Source organism: Ptychodera flava, chromosome 21 (assembly GCF_041260155.1).
Source record: "Ptychodera flava strain L36383 chromosome 21, AS_Pfla_20210202, whole genome shotgun sequence".
Taxonomy (NCBI): Eukaryota; Metazoa; Hemichordata; class Enteropneusta; family Ptychoderidae; genus Ptychodera; species Ptychodera flava.
In genome coordinates, this window is record NC_091948.1 from 6,453,220 (window position 1) to 6,476,206 (window position 22,987).

The following is a 22,987-nucleotide window of genomic DNA, read 5'->3' on the forward strand; positions in this document are numbered from 1 at the left end:
TGTGAGGCACTGGCGTTTCCTAGGCGCGTCTGGAGTCCTCACTGACATTACTTGCTTTCTTCAGTACCCAATCTCACTCTCATACATCTTGCCCCCCCCTACACGTGGCACCTTATTTTTCTTGTATACCCGTACTAATTCATTTTATACATCGATCTTCAAGATCCACGAAAATAGTGATTTTGTGACCATTATATTTGCCAACAGATATATGATATACTCTGAACGCACAGATGTGCGTTCACCAGCAGTGGACCATGTTACATTATAGAGCTTTGCAAACTTTAAGAGTGGTTCACGACTCGAAATTAAGGATAAAAATATTAATAGGACCACCCTAAAATGATAGATATACAATGGCAGGTGCAGTATTAGTTCAACGCAAACGTGTTTACAGTAGATTCAATTCTCAGGCTGAGGTTGTCAGGTTGAGGACTGAAACAGGAAATAGAAAAGCATGATTGAGCCGAAGAAAAAGTCAATGAAGAAACTGAGAGAGATTGTGAACAACAGTAAATGTTATAAGATGGAACAAAAAGGGAGAGGGCACCATGCAGATTGATGAGAGCTAACCAGGCCAGATGATGACCTGCAACTTTACATGGATGCAGTTGCCACATCTTGGGGAGTGGACCCAGAATTACTTTTGGCAAAACCTAACTTTACAGATTGCCATACCTCTTCAAACAGTCAGGAGGAATTGGGACTGAATGCAATGTTTGATAAAAAGAGACAGACAGGCATGCATTTAAAGAGAAAGAATCCAGTGCACCTGTTGTGTGATTGTAAGTTGTATTACAATATTCTTGGCTTTGTCTGAGAATGCCAGAGGCTCAACTTTGTCAAGAGAGTAGATATTATCAATATTTTTCAATATACAGAAGATGACCAACATCTTCATCACTTGCAGATATATTGCATGCTCAAATTCATCCATGATACAGGTAATAGGCTAATTTTCCAGTCAGACAGGAGTATTCAGTGAAAATGTGAAACTGCATACTGCCGTTGAAATCTCACGGACAGCCCCCTATGGAGTTACAGAGTTTTAACCACCAGTGGTGTACATATCTCTGTACTTAAAGTGCACCCTCGCATGGCCCCCTGTCCATACAGCCGTATGAGATATTATGACTGTACAGAGACTACAGAAGCCAATACATTCACGCAAAACGTTGTTTGTTTAGTTTATTTAATTCAATTTGAATCTTAAAAGCTAAACTGTAATGATATGAAACATAACATTGAAGAGCAAGTAAAAATGTCCTTGAAGTATAATGCTTATAAAAGTAATTTTGATGCTGTATTAAAATATTTAGTGCATAATTAGTCCACTTGACACAAACAACATGTACATTGTCTGTTCATTAAAGGACAGAGTTCATTGTATTTCATTAATAATTGTGACATACCTACTTAAGATCAACCATGACATTAATTAATTAGAGGATGAGTTTCCAGCTTTTAAATATACTGTACGGCAGAGTTTGTACGAACACTCCAAAATGACAGCCAGAGAAAATGTATAATTGACTTAAATATATAGCTTGTGTATATTTCCCTGCTTGGAAAAGTATTTGAACATGCTTTCCCAGAGAAGGTGAATGTCTGTAAGGATATCACACATGGTCATTCCACACAGTTACACAGTCATTGTAGTATAAAGTTTGTATCGTTGTACATACATGGATAATGTACCAGATTATTCAACACCTGGTTAAGAGGTCAGCGATACACAGCAATAAGAAATCATTAAGAAACCAACAAAACTTATATCACTGTAAAATGATTGACTTTTAAACAAGTCATCGCTGATGATACAGTCCCTGCTTGCACCTTTAATTGTGATGCACATGCACACTACAATACAATGTCTGTGTGCCAAATTTGAATGAAATCTGTTCAGGGATAGTTATGGTTCAAAAACATGAAAAAAACGTAACTAAATGGCCACCAGGCGGCCATATCAGATCTTATCGCAAAATAAATTGACGTGCATATATATACCATAGTACTTTATCTGTGTATCAACATTGAACGAAATCGGTTCAGGGATAGTTATGGCTCATAAACATGACAAAATCTCAACAAAATGGCCGCAAGGCAACCATATTGGATCGTATCGCAAAATAAATTGATGTGCATGTGTATGCCACACTACTTTATCCTTGTACACAGTTTGAAAAAAATCAGCTCAGCCATGACAGAGAAACGGCTGCTGACGGACGGGACCCAATCTATGAGTCCCCGCTGGACTGCGTCTGCGGGGACTAAAAACCGGAATCTGTGTTTTTGGCTGATTGACTGTGAGTATGAGATTGTTTCTGGCAACATTTCCAGCTTTTGCTTGGATCAGTGGCCGTAAAAACAAAATTCTACAACTTTTGATAACTTCAGGTATATTCCTGAAAAAATCTTTTGGAATAAGCTTAACGCATATTATAATTTTTGTTATTAGAGATAGGAATCATTATAGCAGTGCACCTTATTAAAAGGCAACCTGGTTAACTAATGCATAACAGTATAGTATAAAAATGTCTGTAAACAGATGAGTTAGTCCATTGCATTCACTTTGACAAAACATAGGGCCAAAGTCCCTGAAGCTACTATAGACATGGATACAAAATTAAGTATTTCCTGACTGTATGAAATTATCTCACTAAGGCATCCTAGGGACATGTAAACCAAATATTAAAGCTGTCTGACCAGCGTTTTTGAAAAAACAAGCGACTCAACAGTTGACAGAGCTCTGCTGTGTTATGTAGAGAATAACCTTTTGTGACACACGTATTGATGAAGAAGGTGGATATCTTTGATAGCTCATTTCAGGATGGCCTGACCAAAAATGGAAAATAATTCCGTAAAAATACAGATTTGCATATTTCATCAGACTATATTAGTCTATAACAGCAAATAAACGAGAGTTAATTACTTTCTAATTAATGTAAACAAGACTTGCTTAAATCAAGATAAACGTCATAAAAAAACAGCATATCTGTCAAGTTATAAAGAATCTTGAGCTGGTTATCTTTTAATATCAGTATTTTCATCCTATTAACCAAGCACATTTTAACTTTCAAATTAACATTGTAAGGAAGTTCTGTTGAATAAGTTGAGACTGTACTACTCAGAGAAAGCACACTGAAGAGACAAATGTTTGAAACTTAAGAAGTTCAAGGTCATCCAAAGCATTATAAGGAATCATGTTACACTTTCATTGCACTGTTTACACAGATTGCATAAGTGCTATAAATAGCACATGAGGAATCTTACAGCCCAGCTTTACCATAAAAACCCTATCACTTTGACCACTCTTTTAATTGACCACTCTATTTTTTTCCTCAAAAAGTAATCTTATTTTATCCTTACCAAGTCAACCATAAAAACTTTCTCTATCTCTATTTATTTGACCACCCTATCATGACAAACTATTATGAGCAATTTCTTTTAGATAACATAAATGACGGTTCAGAATATATCAAAGTTGGGATTCAGGAAAGTTGCCTTTACATGTTTTAATCCTCCAAGATGGTAAGCATTTCACTTTGAACTGTCAAAAAAAGTTGAACTTTCTGATAATTCCACACTAAAATTATTTTGGCTTTGATGATTTCCTAATTAATTCAATTATTTAAAATCATATTAATTATTTTTTCTGGGTGAATTGATAGGGTTTATACTGTACAAGAATTCCATACAATGTAAGTCAGATTTTGACCAAAAATGACAAAAAAAATTCTTAAAAACACACATTTGCATATTTCATCACAATGTGAACAAATCTAAGTTGGGTTATCCCTAGGGACCTGTATACCAAATAACAAAGCTGTCTGACCAGCGGTTATGAAGAAGAAGATTTTTTACCAAAAACGCCTTTTTTGGCATTAATTTGCCTATTTTCAACAATATCAAAAAATTAATAAAAACAGTTTCTCAAAATCATATTTTTCATGTACACAACAAATATCAAATCAGTAAGTACTGCGGTTCTCAAGATATTTGAGTGGACAGACGCCTCACAAACGGACATACATACATACATACATACATACATACAGACTGACGCCGGACGGATACCCATCCCAAATAGCTTCTATAGACTATAGTCTATAGTAGCTACAAATCCATAGTAGAGGTTTACTAAAACAAGTGTTCTTGTGTAGGGAGCATTCTTTCCAGTTTTGATGGCTACTTCCATTTCTGTTTACTTTTTCTTTTTTTTCCCAACTGCACCTTTCTGTAATGCCTGCTTTGCACCTTTCTTAAATGCCTTCTGTGCTTTCTTTGATATGGCCTTCTTTACGATTGTCTTCTTAGCGCCCAACTTCTTCTGGCTTGCCTTCTTCTTGCCTGCTGCCTTTGGTGGCTTGGCTCCTTTCTTTGTCACAGTTGTGGTCTTGCCTTTAGTCTTGGCTGCGGTTGGATCAATTAGGTGTTTTACCTCTTTTATTCTGCAGCTGGAAGTCTTGGGAATTTTTTTAGTGTCAACCTGAGTTGCCTTGGTGATACAATTGTTAGTTTGGCCAGAAAAAAGTTCCTTGCTGGACCCTGATCCATACAGCCATTTCTGTAGCTCTGGTATAGTTTTAATGTCGATTTGTCCTGTGGCGTCGTTAACTCCAGTAAATGCGAGAAATTTCTTTTTTGTTGGATCACACATTGCAGTCCAGAAATATTGTGGATTTTCAAGCCTGAAAAAAAATCATTTCAGACATTCATAAAAACACAAACTAATGGCCAATAGAGCTCCATTGTGTTGTGTACAGAATTTGCAAAAACGGCTGCAAAAATACACAATTGAAGATTTCATTATAATTTGAACATATCACACAAAGATCATCCCTGGGAACATGTCTACCAAATATCAAAGCTATCAGATGAGTAGTTTTTGAGATGGTAAAAATTGCCTTAAAATACAAAATTTTAGATTTCATCATAATTTCAATATATCACATTAAGATAATTCGTAGTTACCTATATAGAAATTTCAAAGCTATCAGACATGAGATTTTTTGAGCCAAAACACAAACCAAAAATGGCAAATATTGCCCCTAAAATACAGAACTGAAGATTTCATCATAATTTGAATATATCACATTAGGATCATCCCTAGGAACATTGCTATCGAATATCACAGCTATTGGACGAGTACTTTTTGAGAAACTAATGTTTTGATCAAAAATGGCAAAAATTACTGACAAAAAAGTCATCGTTGATGACACAGTCCCCAGTCCTCAGAGAGGATAGAGTCCTCTTCATTAATTAGGTTTGTGATAAAAATACTTTGATAGAGATGGCGCTCAATGGCCAAGAATGGGTTCCATGGTGATGAAAACATAAAACCAATGTAGGCAACCATCCTAAAGTTCATAAAATGAGTCAACTAGGAATTAATCAACACGATGTTGCAAAACATTTTTGCATACAATCCTAACACTTAACAGATTATCACTGGTACCATATTTCATAAAGTTTGATGCAGTATTTACAACACTATGAGATCAACATCTGTATCAAGTTTCATCAAATTTGACGTATTAATTTGCGGCTATATCACTCTAATTAGGAAAGTTCATTACTTATGCAATTACAATATTAATTAAAATGACACTGATAAATGTCTTTTTCAATGTTAAAGCAATGTGAGCTTAACATCTGTACAAAGTTTCATGAATTTGATGCAGTATTTCTTGACATATCAGCCTACTTACGAAACTTCAATAATTGACATGTTACTGCTACATGACGTGAAACAAATTGACGAGCATATGTATGAAATAGGTCAATGTCCTTGTACCTTTGAATGATACTGGTGGAAATATGTCTGAGTTATGGCTCTGTACATTAGAAAATTGTAACAAAATCACCGCCATGCAGCGATATTTGATCTTACTGTTTAAAATATCAACACGTATATGTATGACATAAGTCAATGTTCATGTACCAACTTTGGATAAGATCAGTTGAGACTTGCCAGAGTTATGGCTCTCGACATGAAACAACCATAACAAAATTGCTACCATGTGGCCATATTGGACCATCTTGTGAAACCAATCCACATACATATGTATAAATATATCAATGTCCTTGTACCAACTTTGAATAAATTCGCTTGATACATGTCTGAGTTATGGTTCCGGACATGAAAATCGCAAAAAAAATGGCCACAAGAATTGTATCACAAAACAAATCAATGTGCATATGCATGACATAGGTAAATGTCCTTGTACTAAGTTTGAATAAAATTGGTGAAAAAAAATCAGTTGAGACGTGCCCAAGTTTTGGCTGAGGACATGAAAAAATTTTAATAAAATGGCTGTCATGCAGCCATTTGGATCATATCATGAAACAAATTGACCTACATATGTGTGACATAGGTTAATGTCCTTGTACCAACTTTGAATAAAATCGGTTGAGATATGCCTGAGTATTATGGTTCTGTACATGAAAAAAATACCGTCAAGGACACTATGTGCTCACATTCAGTATGAATTGGTCCATTCGAGAAATATTTAAACCAGGAAAAAACAAGAACGACAAAAGCAAATAAGTCTCCAACTTAGGTACTGGAGGTCATCTTTAGGATCATGCATATCAACTTCTATAGCAATGGGAGCAAATGTCAACAACAAAACACAGAGAAGGCTTGATAAAAAGAAAAGGTGGGAGTGGGCAAAAAATGCACAAGGGATCTGGTAAAAAAGTAATGCTACATCATCAATCTTCTAGACCCTACCCCCTCCTGAATATCAAATGTTCCACCCCTTGGTATTACATAAGACCAAATGACAGGAAGTACATTTACAACCTTGGAGATTTTTCAATTAATGCCATGAGTGTTATCATTCTAATGTAAACAGCACTTAAGGTAGTTAAAGATAGTGAAATGCCTTCCACTGTTGGCGGTAATTACAACATCTGGAATTATCCTGTATCCAAATTTCTCATCAGTTCTTGTATGTCTTACAAAGAAAAGTTGCAAAAATTGGTCCAAAATGAAAATCATATAAGCTCTTTTTGGTATTTACATATAAAACCAAATATGAGCTAAAAATCACCTCAGCTTTGTTTTCTGGATCAAATTTTCCTACAAATTGATACTAAATATGACAACATTATGTTCACAGCCTTCAATATTGTCTCACAACATATCCTGGGTTGGTGTATGTCATTTAAGGTCACAAACTGAAAAAATTACCTAAAATAAACAAATTTTGGGGTTTCCCAACACTTTGAGCAGAAAATTTATCTAATAACATCTTTCCGGACTTTATACCAAATTACAAAGCTATCAAACAAGGGACTTAATACCAAATGACAAAGCTATCAAACAAGTAATTTTGAGATAAAGTTTTCTTGACCAAAAATGACAATATTGTCTTAAAAACACAAATTTTTATATTTCAGGACAATTTCCACATATCTAACTATTGTTATCTCTGTACGTCTGCGTACCAAATATGAAAGCTGTCTGTCCGGGGGGTTTTAAAAAGGAAATAATGTTTAAGATTTTTTGACCAAAAATGACAAAATTGCTTAAAAATAGTAATTTTCCCAATTTTGTCATAATTTCAACAAATTAGAAGAGTAACACCCTTGAAAAGAGACAACCCAAATTTCAGAGCGATTGGGTTGGCGGTTTCAGAGAAGAAGAATTTTTACTGAAAATGAGAAAAGTCACAAAAAAATTCAGCAAAAATACAAAATTAAGGATATCTTCACAATATTCATAAAACTGTATAAGGTTCACCTAAGGTACTTGCACACAAATTTTCAAAGCAATCAAAAAAGCAGTTCTTGAGTTATTTATTCTTAACCATTTTCACATTTTGTAAGCTCATTTGCATAATTTTGGCAATGCAGACTTCATTTGAACAAAATCCCATCTATAGCCCAGGATTCATCCACACACCAAATATCAAGCTGAAACGTGCAGTGGTTTGCATGTTTTTGATGTTGACGGACATACTGTACATACATACACACATACATACATACATACACACATACATACAGATGCCATCGACTTCAGCCTATACGATAAACTCACATTGGTATAACCAAATGTGAGCTAAAAATCGTAACAAAATGGCCGCACGGCAGCCATATTGGATCGTATCACATAACAAATTGACATGCCTATGTATGACATTAGTCAATCTCCATGTACCAACTTTGAATAAAATCGATTGAGATATGCCTGAGTTATGGCTCTGTATATGAAAAAATTGTAATAAAATAGCCGCCTGGCAGCCATATTGGATCGTATCAGAAAATAAATCGATATGCATATCTATGGCATTGGTCAATGTCCTTGTACCAACTTTGAATAAAATTGGTTGAAATATGTCTGAGTTATGGCTTTGTACATGAAAAAATCGTAGCAAATAGCCGCATGGCAGCCATATTGGATTGTTTCACAAAACAAAATGACGTGCATATCTATGACATTGGTCAATGTCCTTGTACCAGCTTTGAATAAAATCGGTTGAAACATGTCTGAGTTATGGCTTTGTACATGAAAAAATCGTAGCAAAATGACCGCATGGCAGCCATATTGGATCGTTTCACAAAACAAATTGATGTCCTTGTACCAACTTTGAATAAACCGGTACATGAAAAAATTGTAATAAAATGGCCGCCAGGCGGCCATATTGGATTGTATCACAAAACAAATCGATGTGCACATCTATAACATTGGTCAATGTCCTTTTACCAACTTTGAATAAAATCGATTGAAACATGTCTGAGTTATGCCTCTGTACATGAAAAAATTGTAATAAAATGGCCGCCTGGCAGCCATATTGGATCGTATTACAAAACAAATCGACGTGCATATCTATGACATTGGTCAATGTCCTTGTACCAACTTTGAATAAAATCGGTTGCAACATGTCTGAGTTATGGCTCTGTACATGAAAAAATTGTAATAAAATGGCCGCCTGGCGGCCATATTGGATCGTATCACAAAACAAATCGACGTGCATCTGTATGACATATGAAGTAATCCTTGTACCAAGTTTGAATGAAATCGCTCCCTGCATCTCTGAGATATCTGCGTGAACGGACGGACACACGGACGCACGCACAGACGGACGCACGCACGCACGGACATGACCAAACCTATAAGTCCCCCCGGACGGTGTCCGTGGGGACTAAAAACACAATCACAGATTTAATCATAATTTCATATATGACATCAAGATCATTTCTAAAAACTTGTATACTAAATATCAAAGCGATCAGATGAGTGGTTTTGGTGAAAACATTTTTTGACCAACAGTGGCAAAAATTGCCTCAAAAATACAAATTTGCATATTTCATCATAATTTATACAAATCTAAATAAAGATTATCCAAAGGGACCAGTATACCAAATCTTAAAGCTGTCAGATAGACCATTGAGAAGATTTTTGCCCCAAAATAGCCAAATTGGCCTAAAAATACAAATTTGCGTATTTCATCACAATTTGAACAAATCTGATTAAGGTCATCCACGGGGACCTTTATTCCAAATATCAAAAGGAATCAGATCAGCCGTTTTGAAGAAGCTTTGAATGTAAAAAGTTGCCGCACACCGCCAAACATCCACCTATAAGATAAGCTTCATGTTGCTGACAGTGGACCTAAAACTGGCATTTTACCGGGTGACGATTCTGCTGATTTCCCACATTTCTCAATGAGATAACTCTAACAGGTAGCATCAATGATTAGAACTTCAGTTTTCCATAGACTAAAGTTCATAATTACGCCGCAATATTCCTAGGAGTTCATATTTAGGCATTTACCTCAATCTATATCTGCTTTGTTTAAGTGAAGCTACAAAGTTGTATTTCTAGTAACACTCACAGCATTGCAGTGAAAACTGATAAACAAGTTTGAATCTTTTGGTAAGAGGAATTATGGATATCAGTGAGCAGCAGGGCCAGGGTATTCAAATAGAAAGTAAGATATGCTTGAAAATGATGTTGAGTAAATCTACAGCCTCTGTCATTGACAGAGGAGCTGTATTAAATACACATGTACATATCACTGATGGGCCTATTCATCCAAAGCATTATGTAAACATATATTGGTCAAATTCTATTTTGCTCTGATATGGCTATGATGTTTACAATAAAAGTTCATTACTCACTTTGTCGTCCCAACTTTTTGTGCCGTTGAATATGGTTTGACACCAGTCAGGATGTACACTGGGCCATCATTGGGTTTCCTCATGTACCAGACATAATGAGCTATTAAACATTCCATCTCTCTCCATGCTTTCCTGTTGAACACTCCCAGTTGTGGAGCTGCATTGTTGAGTACAAATGTGGCTCTCATCTCATCCACATCATGGCTGTTGATGTAGGCAGGGTTTAAATGCCCTCTGTCCCATTTACGCTTGACAGGGACATTAGCTTCATCGTATTCTTTGTCAGCTGTTTGTCTCTCTGGGGAACACAGTACATAAAAATGTTATCAATAACGAGATTACTCCTTTTCAGTTACTTGTAGTCTAAAAAAAATTAATATCACCATGAAGTACATACAGGAGTATATAAGTTTTAGTGTAGGTACATTAGACAGCTTTCCTATCAAAGGTTTCAAGGAGGTCGTCTCTGCTACTACCTTAGGGAGCTGTCATTGTGTGCCGCCTAGGGGGGGTCGGAGGAGTGTTGGGGGGAGGTCTCTCAAAAAATCATAAGCTACAAGGGCGGTTGCTCAAAATGTGGAGAGAAAGAAGACAGTACTCAATTTTAGGTGCAAAATGAATTGAAACACCTGTCAGATTGTACCATTGCACACATCAATTTCTCAAAATTTTCCACGCAAGAGAGGGGACAACCTCCTCTGACACTTCCCCCCTAGCCTCACACATGTTCTCCCAACTGTGCTTTCAAAGTCTGCCATGTCAGATATCCTAGTGAGGACCCTGTCATGATACCCATCCCTACTAGACAATACTGTGTGTGGTTGTGTACTGGTTATAGCATGAGCTTTTATATATTCTATTTTTTGTTGTGACTTTGAATGCCATTGTTGGTTTCACCTTTTTCAACCGTCATGACATAAAAAATGTTTATCTAGCAGGGTACACCAGGATTTGAATGGTCTTTACTATTGCTGTATTTTTGTAAATTATACAAATATATGTATTGATATTTAACTTTTCAAAGTGGGTTCAGTCAAAATTTCTGTGCTGGAGAGGGGGTGGGGCGCTACGAGGCAAATCCATTGTGGTTAGCCGGGGCGAGGGGGGCTTTGGGTTTACTCAAAATTTTAGAGTTTCTGATACAATTCCTCCAACCCTCCACCCCCAACTTTCTTTGCCATTGGAGGAAAAGTGCTCTACTATATATTTACATATACATGCAATCACAATGCTGAGAGGCACATGATCATTGTGTTTGCATCTTTTCCGATCAGATATTACTAGTTCCACGTTACCTGCATAACGTAAAGCACCCTAGGTAAATGATCATAAGCACCACACTGTACCATGATTGTATTTGTTTGAACTGTTTGTTTTTGCTCATGTGTAAACTCTAGCAGATATTTGCTTAAATTATCACTGGTAATAATGCTTTGCTTTACAATATGACTTTTGTGTAGTTTCGGTAACATATATGCTCTGATTTTCTGTCCAAGCTACACAATTGCTCATTTGACTGTGAAAGGGCTCAGCCTAAAAAAATTATGTATCATTGTAATGTTTTGGTGAGAGTTTGAAACTTGGGGTGATGGCAATTTAATGGAAGTACACACTTTGTGAAGTAAGCATGCCATGGACGACTTTTGATGAAATTGTGGCCAAAACTTTTTGCACCATTTGGATGTTCTTAAGCCATATTTCCTCAGACTTGAAACTAGAATCTGCAAGACTCCATTCAACCAAAAACTATAGGCACTGCTTTCTATTTCATCAGGAACACAATTGTCATATTTACTCTCTGTGGTATTAATGTGTGTAATTGGTTTAAAGGCGGAGCCTCCCTTTAAAGGGACGCAAAGCTATGGTGGCGTTCATTGTGTAAGTGGACACCACTGTACAGGCGACATGCAGGCACACACTCCAGGAAATGCCACTTTTTAGTTTTTTCCAGACTGTCAAAGCAGTCAGCGCGAAGCTGCTGCCAATCAAACTCTGTGGTTATATTCAAATTCTAACTCGACTGGAAGACAATTTTTTAGGAAATTTGAGCGTTGGTGGTTGAGAATCAATGACCGTTGGCGATTTGAACCGACCGTCAATCAAACGTTTGTATAAACTCTGTTTGCAGGATTAGCAAAGGGTGACAAAAGGTTGAGATCAGTTTGTGTAATTAATGTTATAGAAATCAAACATCGTACTGGCCAAGTATTTGACTGGGAGGAGAACTCCACTAATGCGAGAACCTGGGATTGAAAATTGTGGCTTTAACTTTTTAAACTTCAGTTAGACAATATGCATTTGCTTAGGAAAAACGTACTTATACAATCGTCGGACTTCAATTTCACATTGCATTTTTTTATAGTATCACCCAAGGCTTTCACATCCTCCTTGCCTCTGAGAAGATTCACAGGACCTAAACTGTTGCAAGCGTTGTTGGTCTCATATAAAAGTTTCTTGCTGCTCTCGCATAAACCTGTAAAATATCAATGGCAGCAGTCAATGTCACGTTGCAAGAAATGTTGTAAGAATGTAAGATATGACAGTTTTAAGAAAATCAATGGATCAAAGTTAGAGTTATATAGAAAAATTTGCATTTTTGCAAACATGAAATAACAGGCACATACACACACATGCATACACACACATTCATTTGGCCCTTAAAAATGAAAAACAGGACCAACAAATCAAATATCATTGGCTCATTTGAGGAGCTATCAGCTAATAGATGTTGTATGGCAATTTCCATATAATGCCCATGTGGACAGGTTGAAACATTCACACATATCATCTGGACTACCCGCTCTCTTGTGAACAACACTGTAACAATTTATTTGAATTCACATATTAATCATTGTCTTAAAATTCCACTTGGCCATTGCTTCAATTCATCCCTGTGCAGTTTCAATCCCTTGGATAACCAGACACCCCTGTAATTAGTAACTGTTTTTATGCTCAATACTTTCATTATGACACATCAATCAAATGAAAAAGTTTGTTTCCTAATACTATTAACTATCGAGTCAGGACCTTCAATTTGGGTAAGTTCTAAAACAAGTTGATTTCATTTCTGAGAATGGAGTCACAGAATATGACTGTTGCATTACCTATTTCATATCGACCCCATAGCTTTTTGTCATCACCAACTGCTTTTCTGGGGTTACGCTTAGTTCCATCCGTAGGGGTTATTGCAATGTATGCCGAATATTCAGCCATCCTGTTAAATAAACAACTAAAGTTACTCTCATTTTCAAACAAATAAAGTTACTTTCATTTTCATGTAATATATTGAACGCATATAGACCAGACATTGTTGCCCAAAGGCCTAAGAGTCATGCTAATCATAAAGTCTATTTCCTGAGGCTCAGGCCAGAGACAGTGTTCTGGGCAACAAATATATGCCACTACTTTAAAGTGGCCAGACACTGAGTGTCTAGTAACACACCTCATCCACTATTCTCAGTGAAATATTGAGTAGCTCTCTTGCTATTACATGTCTCAGCTGCAGACATCACTGCAGTTATTCTTAATTGTTCCAGAATGTACCTCTGCATAGACAGCACTTAATTACTAAGTCAACAGTAGTTGTGAACTCTTAACCCTGCAGTTTACAGCTTTGAAAACCGTTAACTGGTAGCTGGCTGTTTGCACGCATCTGAGCACCAAAACTGTAAACCAACAAATCAATGATAGAGAGTTTGAATGAGATATGGCCATCAACTAATGCTATACCTGTAGGTATACAAGGTAGTTCAATCTGTATCAGTAAACTGTCAATGCAAACATCAATTCTTCAAAACTTAGAGTTCTTTAACAAAGCTTATATTATTATTTTTATTATATCTTTATTTTGGACTTGAGCGTCCATATAAAAGTCAAATATGGCAATAGTATGAAAATTCAGTTACAAAATTAAATTATGGTTGAAAAGATAGAAAAGTAATCATACATGCATCTTATAAATCGTGAGTTTCATCATGTGAAAATAACTCTCTGGTGTGCGAACAAATGAAAAATTGTGTCAAGGATACTGTCTTGCTACCATTGATAAGAAATTATGTAAGAATTTAAATTTTTTGACCAAAAATGGCATATACTAAACAACATGTCACTGTGAGATTTCAGAAATATCAGTCTTGTGATTCAGAGTAGCTTTTTACCAAAAATACAAAAATACAAGCCAAAGTGTTTTGACATGCGACCTTACAGCCAGTATCGCTCCGCTGTGTCATAGAGAATAACTATTTGTTACACATGTTGATGAAGAAGATGGAAATCTTTGATAGCTCATTTCACTGGCCTGACCAAAAATGGCAAATATACCTGCAAAAATGCACAATTGAAGATTTCACCATAATTTGGAAATATCACATTAAGATCATCCTTAAGAACATGTCAATCAAAGCAATCAGAAGAGTAGTTTTTTGAGAAACCAATTTTTTGACCAAAAATGGCAAATATTGCTCCCCCTCCCCAATTGCCTTAAATGATACTTAATCATGGTTTGAACAATCCTGGGTCAGGTCATCCCTGGGACCTGTATACCAAATATTTAAGCTGTCAGACCAGTGGTTATGGAGAAGTTTTTTTAATAAATTTTGTTTTTTACCTAATTTGCATATTTTTGACATAATCATTAAAATGAGAATATGGGGTTGTCCCAAATCCCCCCATACTCCTTCACATAAAATATCAAAGTACACATGCAGAACTTTGCAAGCAATTGTAGTAGACAGACAGACAGGAAGTTATACAGGCGAACACAGGAAGTGGGCAAATACTCATATATATGTATAATTATCCTATAAGCTACCTTGTCATATACAAATGGTGGCTAAAACAGAATGCAGCTGTGGTAGTTTTCTGAACATAAACTTTCAGAAATCTGTTTTTTTAACAAATGCCAGTTTAGCGCAGACATTTTTACTAAAAGTAGTCTGACTGGTGCCGCCAAAGATGTCATGTGTTGAATCTGGCATAGAAGGTCACACAACTAGTTATCAATCAATGTCAGATTTACCTGAGGTCAGTGTTGTACAAAGTAGCAAAGCAGTATCCATTCTTTGAGCTGCCTAGTTTACATGTCTGGCAGATTTTTACCCGGTTACCGCTGTTTATCGTGCTTGGTGGCCACGCCCCACCTGTAAAGAATCTGGTACAATCACTGGGATTGGTTGAATCTTTGTAGACCGCTCTCCGTCGACGATATTCAATGTCATTGTCAGACATATCGGCATCTGTAATATAAGGACAAAGAAGAAATTTGTGAAGCACATGAAGTTTTAATGTTTTCATTATCATCATCTGAAGATATACTAACTTTTGAATGTCCGGCTGAATTGAAAAACATGTCTTTACCGCAGTCAAATTTTGATGCTTCTTTTACGTGTATTCACCAGTGTTCAGATTTAATATTGCTGTGATGATCACATTTTAGAATCACAATTTGAAAGCTAAATCTCAAAGTCAGTTATGTTCTTACTAGATGATGGATAGGTCTCCCTGGGTGCTTTATATTCACCAAAAAATAAGTGATTGATGATGTTGCTCTGACAGAAACCAAACCGCATGTAATCTTTCTCTTCTTCATCAATGTCATCAAAATCTGTAAAGTATATCAACAGAGATAAATAAGACAAAATTGAATAATTACCAACAACTTGGCAACTTTTAGTGTAACATGTTCTGCATTTATATAATTTTCACATCCAATAGCCAATTGAGCAGGGTGTAAACCTGATTAATCATTTAAAGTTCCATGACAAATAACACACAACAATATACAGTAACAGTAACACTAAACATTACATACAACATCGACACTGCTGCTCAATAGAGGCATTATATTACGGTATTTGTAATGTTCAGCAATGACAACTCAAAATATATGAAGTATTTCTCTCTCTCCATTCATCATTCAAAACTAGGATTATACAACTTCACCGATGAGACACTAAAAATAGTGTCAATGACACTGTGCTTGACATCATACATGGCATCACTACCCCAAAAATTAGCTCAAAACATGCACAAGTTTTGATATAGACGGAAGGACAGACAGCCATATATACATACATACATCAGCTCAACACATGCAGCGGTTTGCAAGTTTTTGATATGGACGGACAGACAGCCATTCATACATACAGACGGACATATTACATACAGACATTGAGAGAATTATTAAGTATTGGTTTAAATTTTAAAAATGAGTAATCACCGTTTTGTATATGAATGTTACAAATATCAATATAAAGAAGCTGAAATAATCATAAATGCTGGGCTCTTAATTTAAAACAACTGTTGTTCTCGTATGGTTTGGCTTTGCATGGCTAAATCAAGGTGTTGATGACGAAACTGTATTTTTGAATATTTTTAAGCAGAGGGTTCGTGATACCTTTATACAGTCATGGAACTCAGATTTGTTAAAATATTCAAAACTTGATAATTACCATGCCTTTAAAATTACTTTCAACTGTGAATTTTACCTTACAAATATTGAGGACAATCACTTAAGATCAGCATTGTGTCGTTTGAGATCGTCAACACACCAATTAAGGATCGAATCTGATCGTTCAAGAGGTATTTCAAGGGAGAATAGAAAGTGTGTGTTCTGTAAATATGGTGCAGTAGAAGACGAATATCACTTTGTATGGTTTGTCCGCTTTATGATGACCTGAGAGAAAAGTACTTACCGAGGTATTTTTATAGAGATTGTAATTACCAGAAATTTGTGATGTTAATGCAGTTAGAGTCTCGAACTACAGAGTATTTGGCTAAATTTGTATTTTTTGCTTTCAAACGGAGAGAGCGACGTAAACGTGACCTAGAGATGTAGTCCATTTGGAATTTCTTTTGTCAATTGCTTTTGTCATAATTGTAGTCCTCATATGTGTCCAGGTAACTTATAATTATTGTATAATGTATTGTACTATAGGCCGGAGGCCAAAGTACCGAAATAAACATAATAACATACAGACATTGTACATTATATAACCTCCAACATGCCATATATGTATGGCAAATGGGAGCTAAAGAGTTACGTTAAAAGTGGCCTAAGTACCCAATATTGTGTACAAAAAGATTCCTTTGTAGATTTACAACTTATTTTAAACTGCTGTATATAGCTTGCCAATAACTCGAAGAAATGTAAACATTCATTCCATGCTTACTGTTCACAGACTTAATTTCATGACTGACAGTGTAAAAGAAATTACCAAATATTTGAAATATCGGTTCAAGAGCAACATCATCTTCATCAAAGATCTCTTTGCACTCTGAAATATCTTCAAAAACTAAACATCTGAAGTTCTGGAAATCCTCACGTGTACAGCCATTTGCGCTTGCTGCTTCATTGAGACTATTTATCCGCTCTGAGATACCAATGCCTGAGTGTTAAACAGATTAAGTGAGTCATTTAACCCTTTCACCCCAAGTTCCCTGTATACTCGTCCAACTTTACCATAGAAAACAATGGATTTGGGACAAACCATGGTGGTGAAAGGGTTAAGGGACAGTAACTAAAACTTAAATGATCTTTTCACTATTTTTTGTTTTCTCTGTCAACTATAGACTTTTTTTCTCTCCTTGAAGCATGTTTATCACCTCCTATTTAGCTTGTCAACACAGCGGCTATACATGTAAAATGCTATGTTACATTGTTTACTTCTCAATTCTAATCCATACCAGAATTCCCTTAATGTCAACAATAACAATGCAATCTACATATGTATAGATTGTATCTTAATAGAGGAGAACAAGCAAGTTGACATTTAGAAGAAAAATTGTGAAAAAATTATCAAAAGTCACAGCTCCTCAGGGCCTTTCATGGAAGATTGTGAACGTTATCATCCTGTTGAAACCAGGCATAGCTGTACTGTGTTCTCATGAGTTATGTAATAGATACTTGACATATAGTGTTTTAGTTATTACTAAAACTCTATAAAAGTTTCGGCCATTAAAGCTTAAGTCACAACAGTCAAGGTTGGTTATACTTACCCGGTACGTTGCAGACCTCTGGAAGATACTCAAATCCATCACTACTTTCAGTTTTTTTGTAAATGTTATACTTGCATTCAGCTAGAGGGCAGTAATCAACACACATGGTAATTTCAGCGTATCGTTCCTGTAGTATACTTTCCTCCCACTCGCGTCGCTGTTTTCTTGTCATCACAGTGGTCACGATGAATTCCTGTGCATCGATTTCGTCAAAGCTGGTACCTGCAATCCTCATGTTAAATCTATACTGTATTTCTCCACGAATGTCGCTATACAATGAAAAAGGACAAGAATGTGTGACAAGATATCAAATGAAATACACACCTGCTGCATTTAGGTCATCCTGTAATAGACAAATCCTGTATAATGACAAATATGTTATGATTTGTGGTAATAATTAGTATTTTTTGTGAACATTGCACGCCCAGAATTCATGCATTACACAGTGTATAAGGAAGCCATCATTATTTACGGCCTGGGGATGGGGGCCAGAGGATTTCACCGGAAACTCCGAAATCTTGAGTAACCCCCCCCCCCCACGATCAATTTGAGTAACCCCCTCACTAACACAGACAGTTTGACTGACATCCCCCAACTTAGAAGAGTTAAATATTAAATTACATAATAATCATTTGTTAAATTTACAAAAGTACAGCAATAGTAAAGACCTTTCATATCCTGGTGTAGGCCTACCCTGCTAGATTTTTTACTAAGTAAAACTGTTAAAACATCCCAAAGGGGAAGAACATGAAAGAGGGGGTTCTTCCTCCTGTGGTATTTCAATTTATTTTGCACTTAGTAAAACTGTTTGAAAATGACATTGAACACTGATATTTTTATGACATTTTTGCATGATCAGTGTTTGAGTCACAGTACTCAACAACCAAACAATGAAAATAAATTTGTAAGAAACAGTTCTGAGTTTGCCGGAGATTGAAGACCAAAGAATATGCAGGAATGGAAAATTTGCGACCTTCTGTCATTTGCAAAATCTTTTATTTCTGTAAACGATATTACAGGACCATCAGTCAGAGTCAGTATTTTCTTAATCCATTCATTATTTGTTTGCAACCTCCTGAGCCATGCAATTTCTCCAGCTGCAAGCTTTTAAATAAAGCCTGAATACAGTATGGTTAAATGTCAAAATGGTTATTGAAGTCATTTAAAAAATGTGTTTCTGTAATAATAGGCCAAAAGGATGAATTCACAAGAGTTTAGTTTTGTCCTAGATCCTGTGAAAATTTTGGAAATTGATGTGTGCAATGGTGCAGTCTGGTGCAATCTGAAAGGTGTCTTCGATTTGTTGGTTTACTAGTAAAACTGTCAGAACACCCCTAGGAGAGAGCATGAGAGGGGGTGTCCTCCCTTTGCATTGAAAATTTTGAGAAATTGATGTGTGCAATGGTGCACTCCGAGAGGTGTTTCAAATTATTTCGCATCAAAAAAATGAGTAACTCCCTTCTTTCTCTCCACATTTTGAGCAATCCCCCACGTAGCTTTCAATATTACGAGTGACTCCCCCATAAATAATGACGGCTCCCTAAAGCTTACCGGTATATTGCCCTCGAATATGCAATGTGATTATGTGCTGAAAAAACTGTCCTACCGGTGACCCTGTAATCTGCCGATTAAAATAGCAACATATCCATTCTTGCTATCCAACTCTTCTTCATCCATTTCATCATCCAAATTGTAAAGATTCTCAAACGGGGTCTCGGAGGTGAAGACACGAATGTCGTACATTTGTTGTTCGAAGCTTTCAAGTACTGATTCACCTCTAATTGTGAAGGAAAACATTTTATTCATAATGTGACTCTGTTTCAGTTCTTGCCTCTCTGGGAAGGTAAACACCGTGACTTCAATATCTTCTGATTCTATCGGTGGTTGCCAAAGTAACCATGCATAGTTGTCACGGAATCCATCACAATGGAGAGCATAACATGTCAAGTCTTGGTCCTCCGGATTGTCTTCCTCTTCAATCATGTCATAATCATCATCATCAAATTCCTCATCATCATTCTCCTCTTCATCTTCTTCCTCACTCCATTCAGGTAACGAGTCTCCAAGCTGTTGAAATTGGTCAGCTTGAAATGATATACTCTGTTCACCTACAAAAATTGAAAAAAGTGACAATATGATACTGAGCTCCCATAATGATTAGAAATGACGCATGCCTAGTATCGGTATATGCACTATCGAATAGCCATCTCACCTGGCTATTGTATTGCTACCTGAAACATTGATTGAAGGAATATCATTTAGCGAGCATTGACGTTGGTCTTCACTTTAATCGTATCTAGCCAATATTAATGCACTAGCTGGTACACAGTGTTGGCGCTAGTCTGTTAGTGTGGCTAAAATGATCAAAATTTTTTTAGCCACAAGCAATTTTTATTAGCCACACCCAACAAATCAATTTAACATACAAATTGCACAAACCCTATTTTCAATAACGTTTGTATTTTATTATCCAAATGTTGGGCCAGGGCCGGGCCAGGGCTGTTGTATACACATTAATTCCTTGACAGATAAACTGCTGAGCACATTTTCTGCCAATTTTATAGCTGCAATTAAACTCTACGTCCTTTGTGAAAGTTGTCTGTCCTCCAATTAAAAAAATATTTATTAAACAAAAATTGGTCTTAACTCCGTTCAGATCTATATTTCATGAATGCTGATGAATAAATTGACCCCTCTCTTTATAGACAGGGACAAAAAAACTTGTTTATTTTTAACCTTTATTATGACACAAACAACAAATAGAGTTCTTGGAATAAAACTTGCACAACATGTTATGAAAAAATCATCAAAGTCTAATCATTGGCCATAATTGTTCCTCTTTTTTATTTTTTACATGATTTAAAAACTGCTTTATACAGTTATCTGGTGATCTGGATAAAATTACAGTGATTGCCTGACTATGCAAAGCATTGTCCATAAAGTATCAAAGAAAACTATTGGTATTGAAAAATTGCTTAGGTTTTGAAAATTTATTAAATTCGCAAACTCAGTGAAAAATCAAAAGAGCAGTTCGTCAATACGACAAATCTGTGATCAACCGACTCATCTGTAGGCTCACATTTTATACAGACAAAAACCTTGCTGAAATTTGTTCGACCATGGTCTAGACCGTGGTTCGTCCGTCTTTGTTCACTTCTCAGTGGTTTACTTATGCCCTTTTTTTCGTAAGCTATTTTAAACCTAGTTTCTTTCCCAGCTGAGAACAATCAATAAACTATTTGTAGTTGGCAATCGTAGCTGCCCGCAAGCCGCATCGCATCGTACTGTGCATTCGTAACACATTTGCATTGTTTGGGTGTCTCGAAACTACCAAAACCGTACACAGACCTGAGTATACAAACTGGGGATCTTGAAACTTTTTCACGCATGCTCATTAGTCCCCACGGACACCGTCCGGGGGGACTTATAGGTTTGGTCATGTCCGTGCGTCCGTACGTGCGTCCGTGTGTGCGTGTGTCCGTGCGTCCGTCCGTTCACGCAGATATCTCAGAGACGCCTGGAGCGATTTCGTTCAAACTTGGTTCAAGGATAGTACCCTACCTCATACAGATGCATGTCGATTTGTTTCACAATGCGATCAAATTTGGCCGTGTTAGAGGACTTTTTAGTTTTCACCTCCATAGACCCCCATGTATAAGGCAGTCCATAGACTCCCATGTATAAGGCCAAGAAAAATAAAAATTTAGTTTCTCATCATATTCATATTGCAAAAAAGGATGCAGTGACACAGTTTTTAGTGCCCACAGATTAAGTCCAGGGGGCTTATAGATTGGGTCATGTCCGTCCGTGAGTCCATCTGTGAGTCGGATCCATTCGTTCACGCAGATATCTCAGACACTTTGACAAAATGTCACCTGACCTTGGTGACCTTTGACCTCGAATATACATATTTGTCCATAACTCAGTAACCACAAGTACTATACCCTTCATATTTGGTATGATGGGACACCTTATGACGCCACATATTGTTCCTCATTAATTATGTGCATATCTAATTTCGAGCAAGCCAATAGAGCTAGATGTCTGATTTTTGGTATATAGGGATAACTTAGCAATACAATTATTTTGAAAAAATGTCACGTGACCTCAATGACCTTTGACCTCAAATATACATATTTGTCCATAACTCAGTAACCACAAGTGCTACATCCTTCATATATGGTATGATGGGACACCTTATGACGCCACATATTGTACCTCATTAATTATGCGCATATCTAATTTTGATCGAGCCAATAGAGCTAGATGTCTAACTTTTGGTATATAGGGATAACTTATCAAGACAATATTTTTTACAAAATGTCACGTGACTTCGGTGACCTTTGACCTCAAATATACATATTTGTCCATAACTCAGGAACCACATGCACAAGTGCCTACACCCTTCATATTTGGTATGATGGGACACCTTATGACGCCACATATTGTACCTCATTAATTATGTGCATATCTAATTTTGAGCGAGCCAATAGAGCTAGATGTATGATTTTTGGTATATAGGGATAGACTATAGGATAGAAATTGTTTGACAAAATGTCATGTGACCTCGATAACCTTTTACCTAAAATACATGATTATGTCAATAAATAAGTAACCACAAGTGCAATGTCCTTTATATTTAGTAGGATTGGAGACCTTATGACAACACATGCTTTACCTCATTAATTATGCACATATATAATTGTGGGCAAGCCAATAGAGCTTGAGGTCTGAATTTTGGCATATATGGATTAATTAGCAATACAATTTTTTTTCCAAAATGTCACGTGACCTTGATGACCTTTGACCTTGATTATGCATATATATGCATAACTCAGTAACCATAAGTTCTTTACGC

At 36.3% G+C, this 22,987-nt stretch overlaps 1 protein-coding gene across 3 annotated transcripts in view; it reads right to left on the minus strand.

Annotated features, from left to right (window-relative positions):
• Nucleotides 1–1,162: 1,162 nt before the first annotated feature.
• LOC139121255 (uncharacterized) overlaps nucleotides 1,163–22,987 on the minus strand; it is a 37,322-nt gene continuing 15,497 nt past the window's right edge. For all 3 annotated transcript variants that reach the window (XM_070685986.1, XM_070685987.1, XM_070685985.1), the window contains 9 exons: nucleotides 19,736–20,237; nucleotides 18,130–18,398; nucleotides 17,349–17,519; nucleotides 15,614–15,736; nucleotides 15,152–15,368; nucleotides 13,239–13,348; nucleotides 12,452–12,607; nucleotides 10,135–10,432; nucleotides 1,163–4,691 (listed from right to left, as the gene is read on the minus strand). In XM_070685986.1, the coding sequence (XP_070542087.1) occupies nucleotides 4,205–4,691; nucleotides 10,135–10,432; nucleotides 12,452–12,607; nucleotides 13,239–13,348; nucleotides 15,152–15,368; nucleotides 15,614–15,736; nucleotides 17,349–17,519; nucleotides 18,130–18,398; nucleotides 19,736–20,237 (2,333 nt within the window). In that variant the 3' untranslated portion in view covers nucleotides 1,163–4,204. The remainder of the gene's footprint in view (nucleotides 4,692–10,134; nucleotides 10,433–12,451; nucleotides 12,608–13,238; nucleotides 13,349–15,151; nucleotides 15,369–15,613; nucleotides 15,737–17,348; nucleotides 17,520–18,129; nucleotides 18,399–19,735; nucleotides 20,238–22,987) is intronic.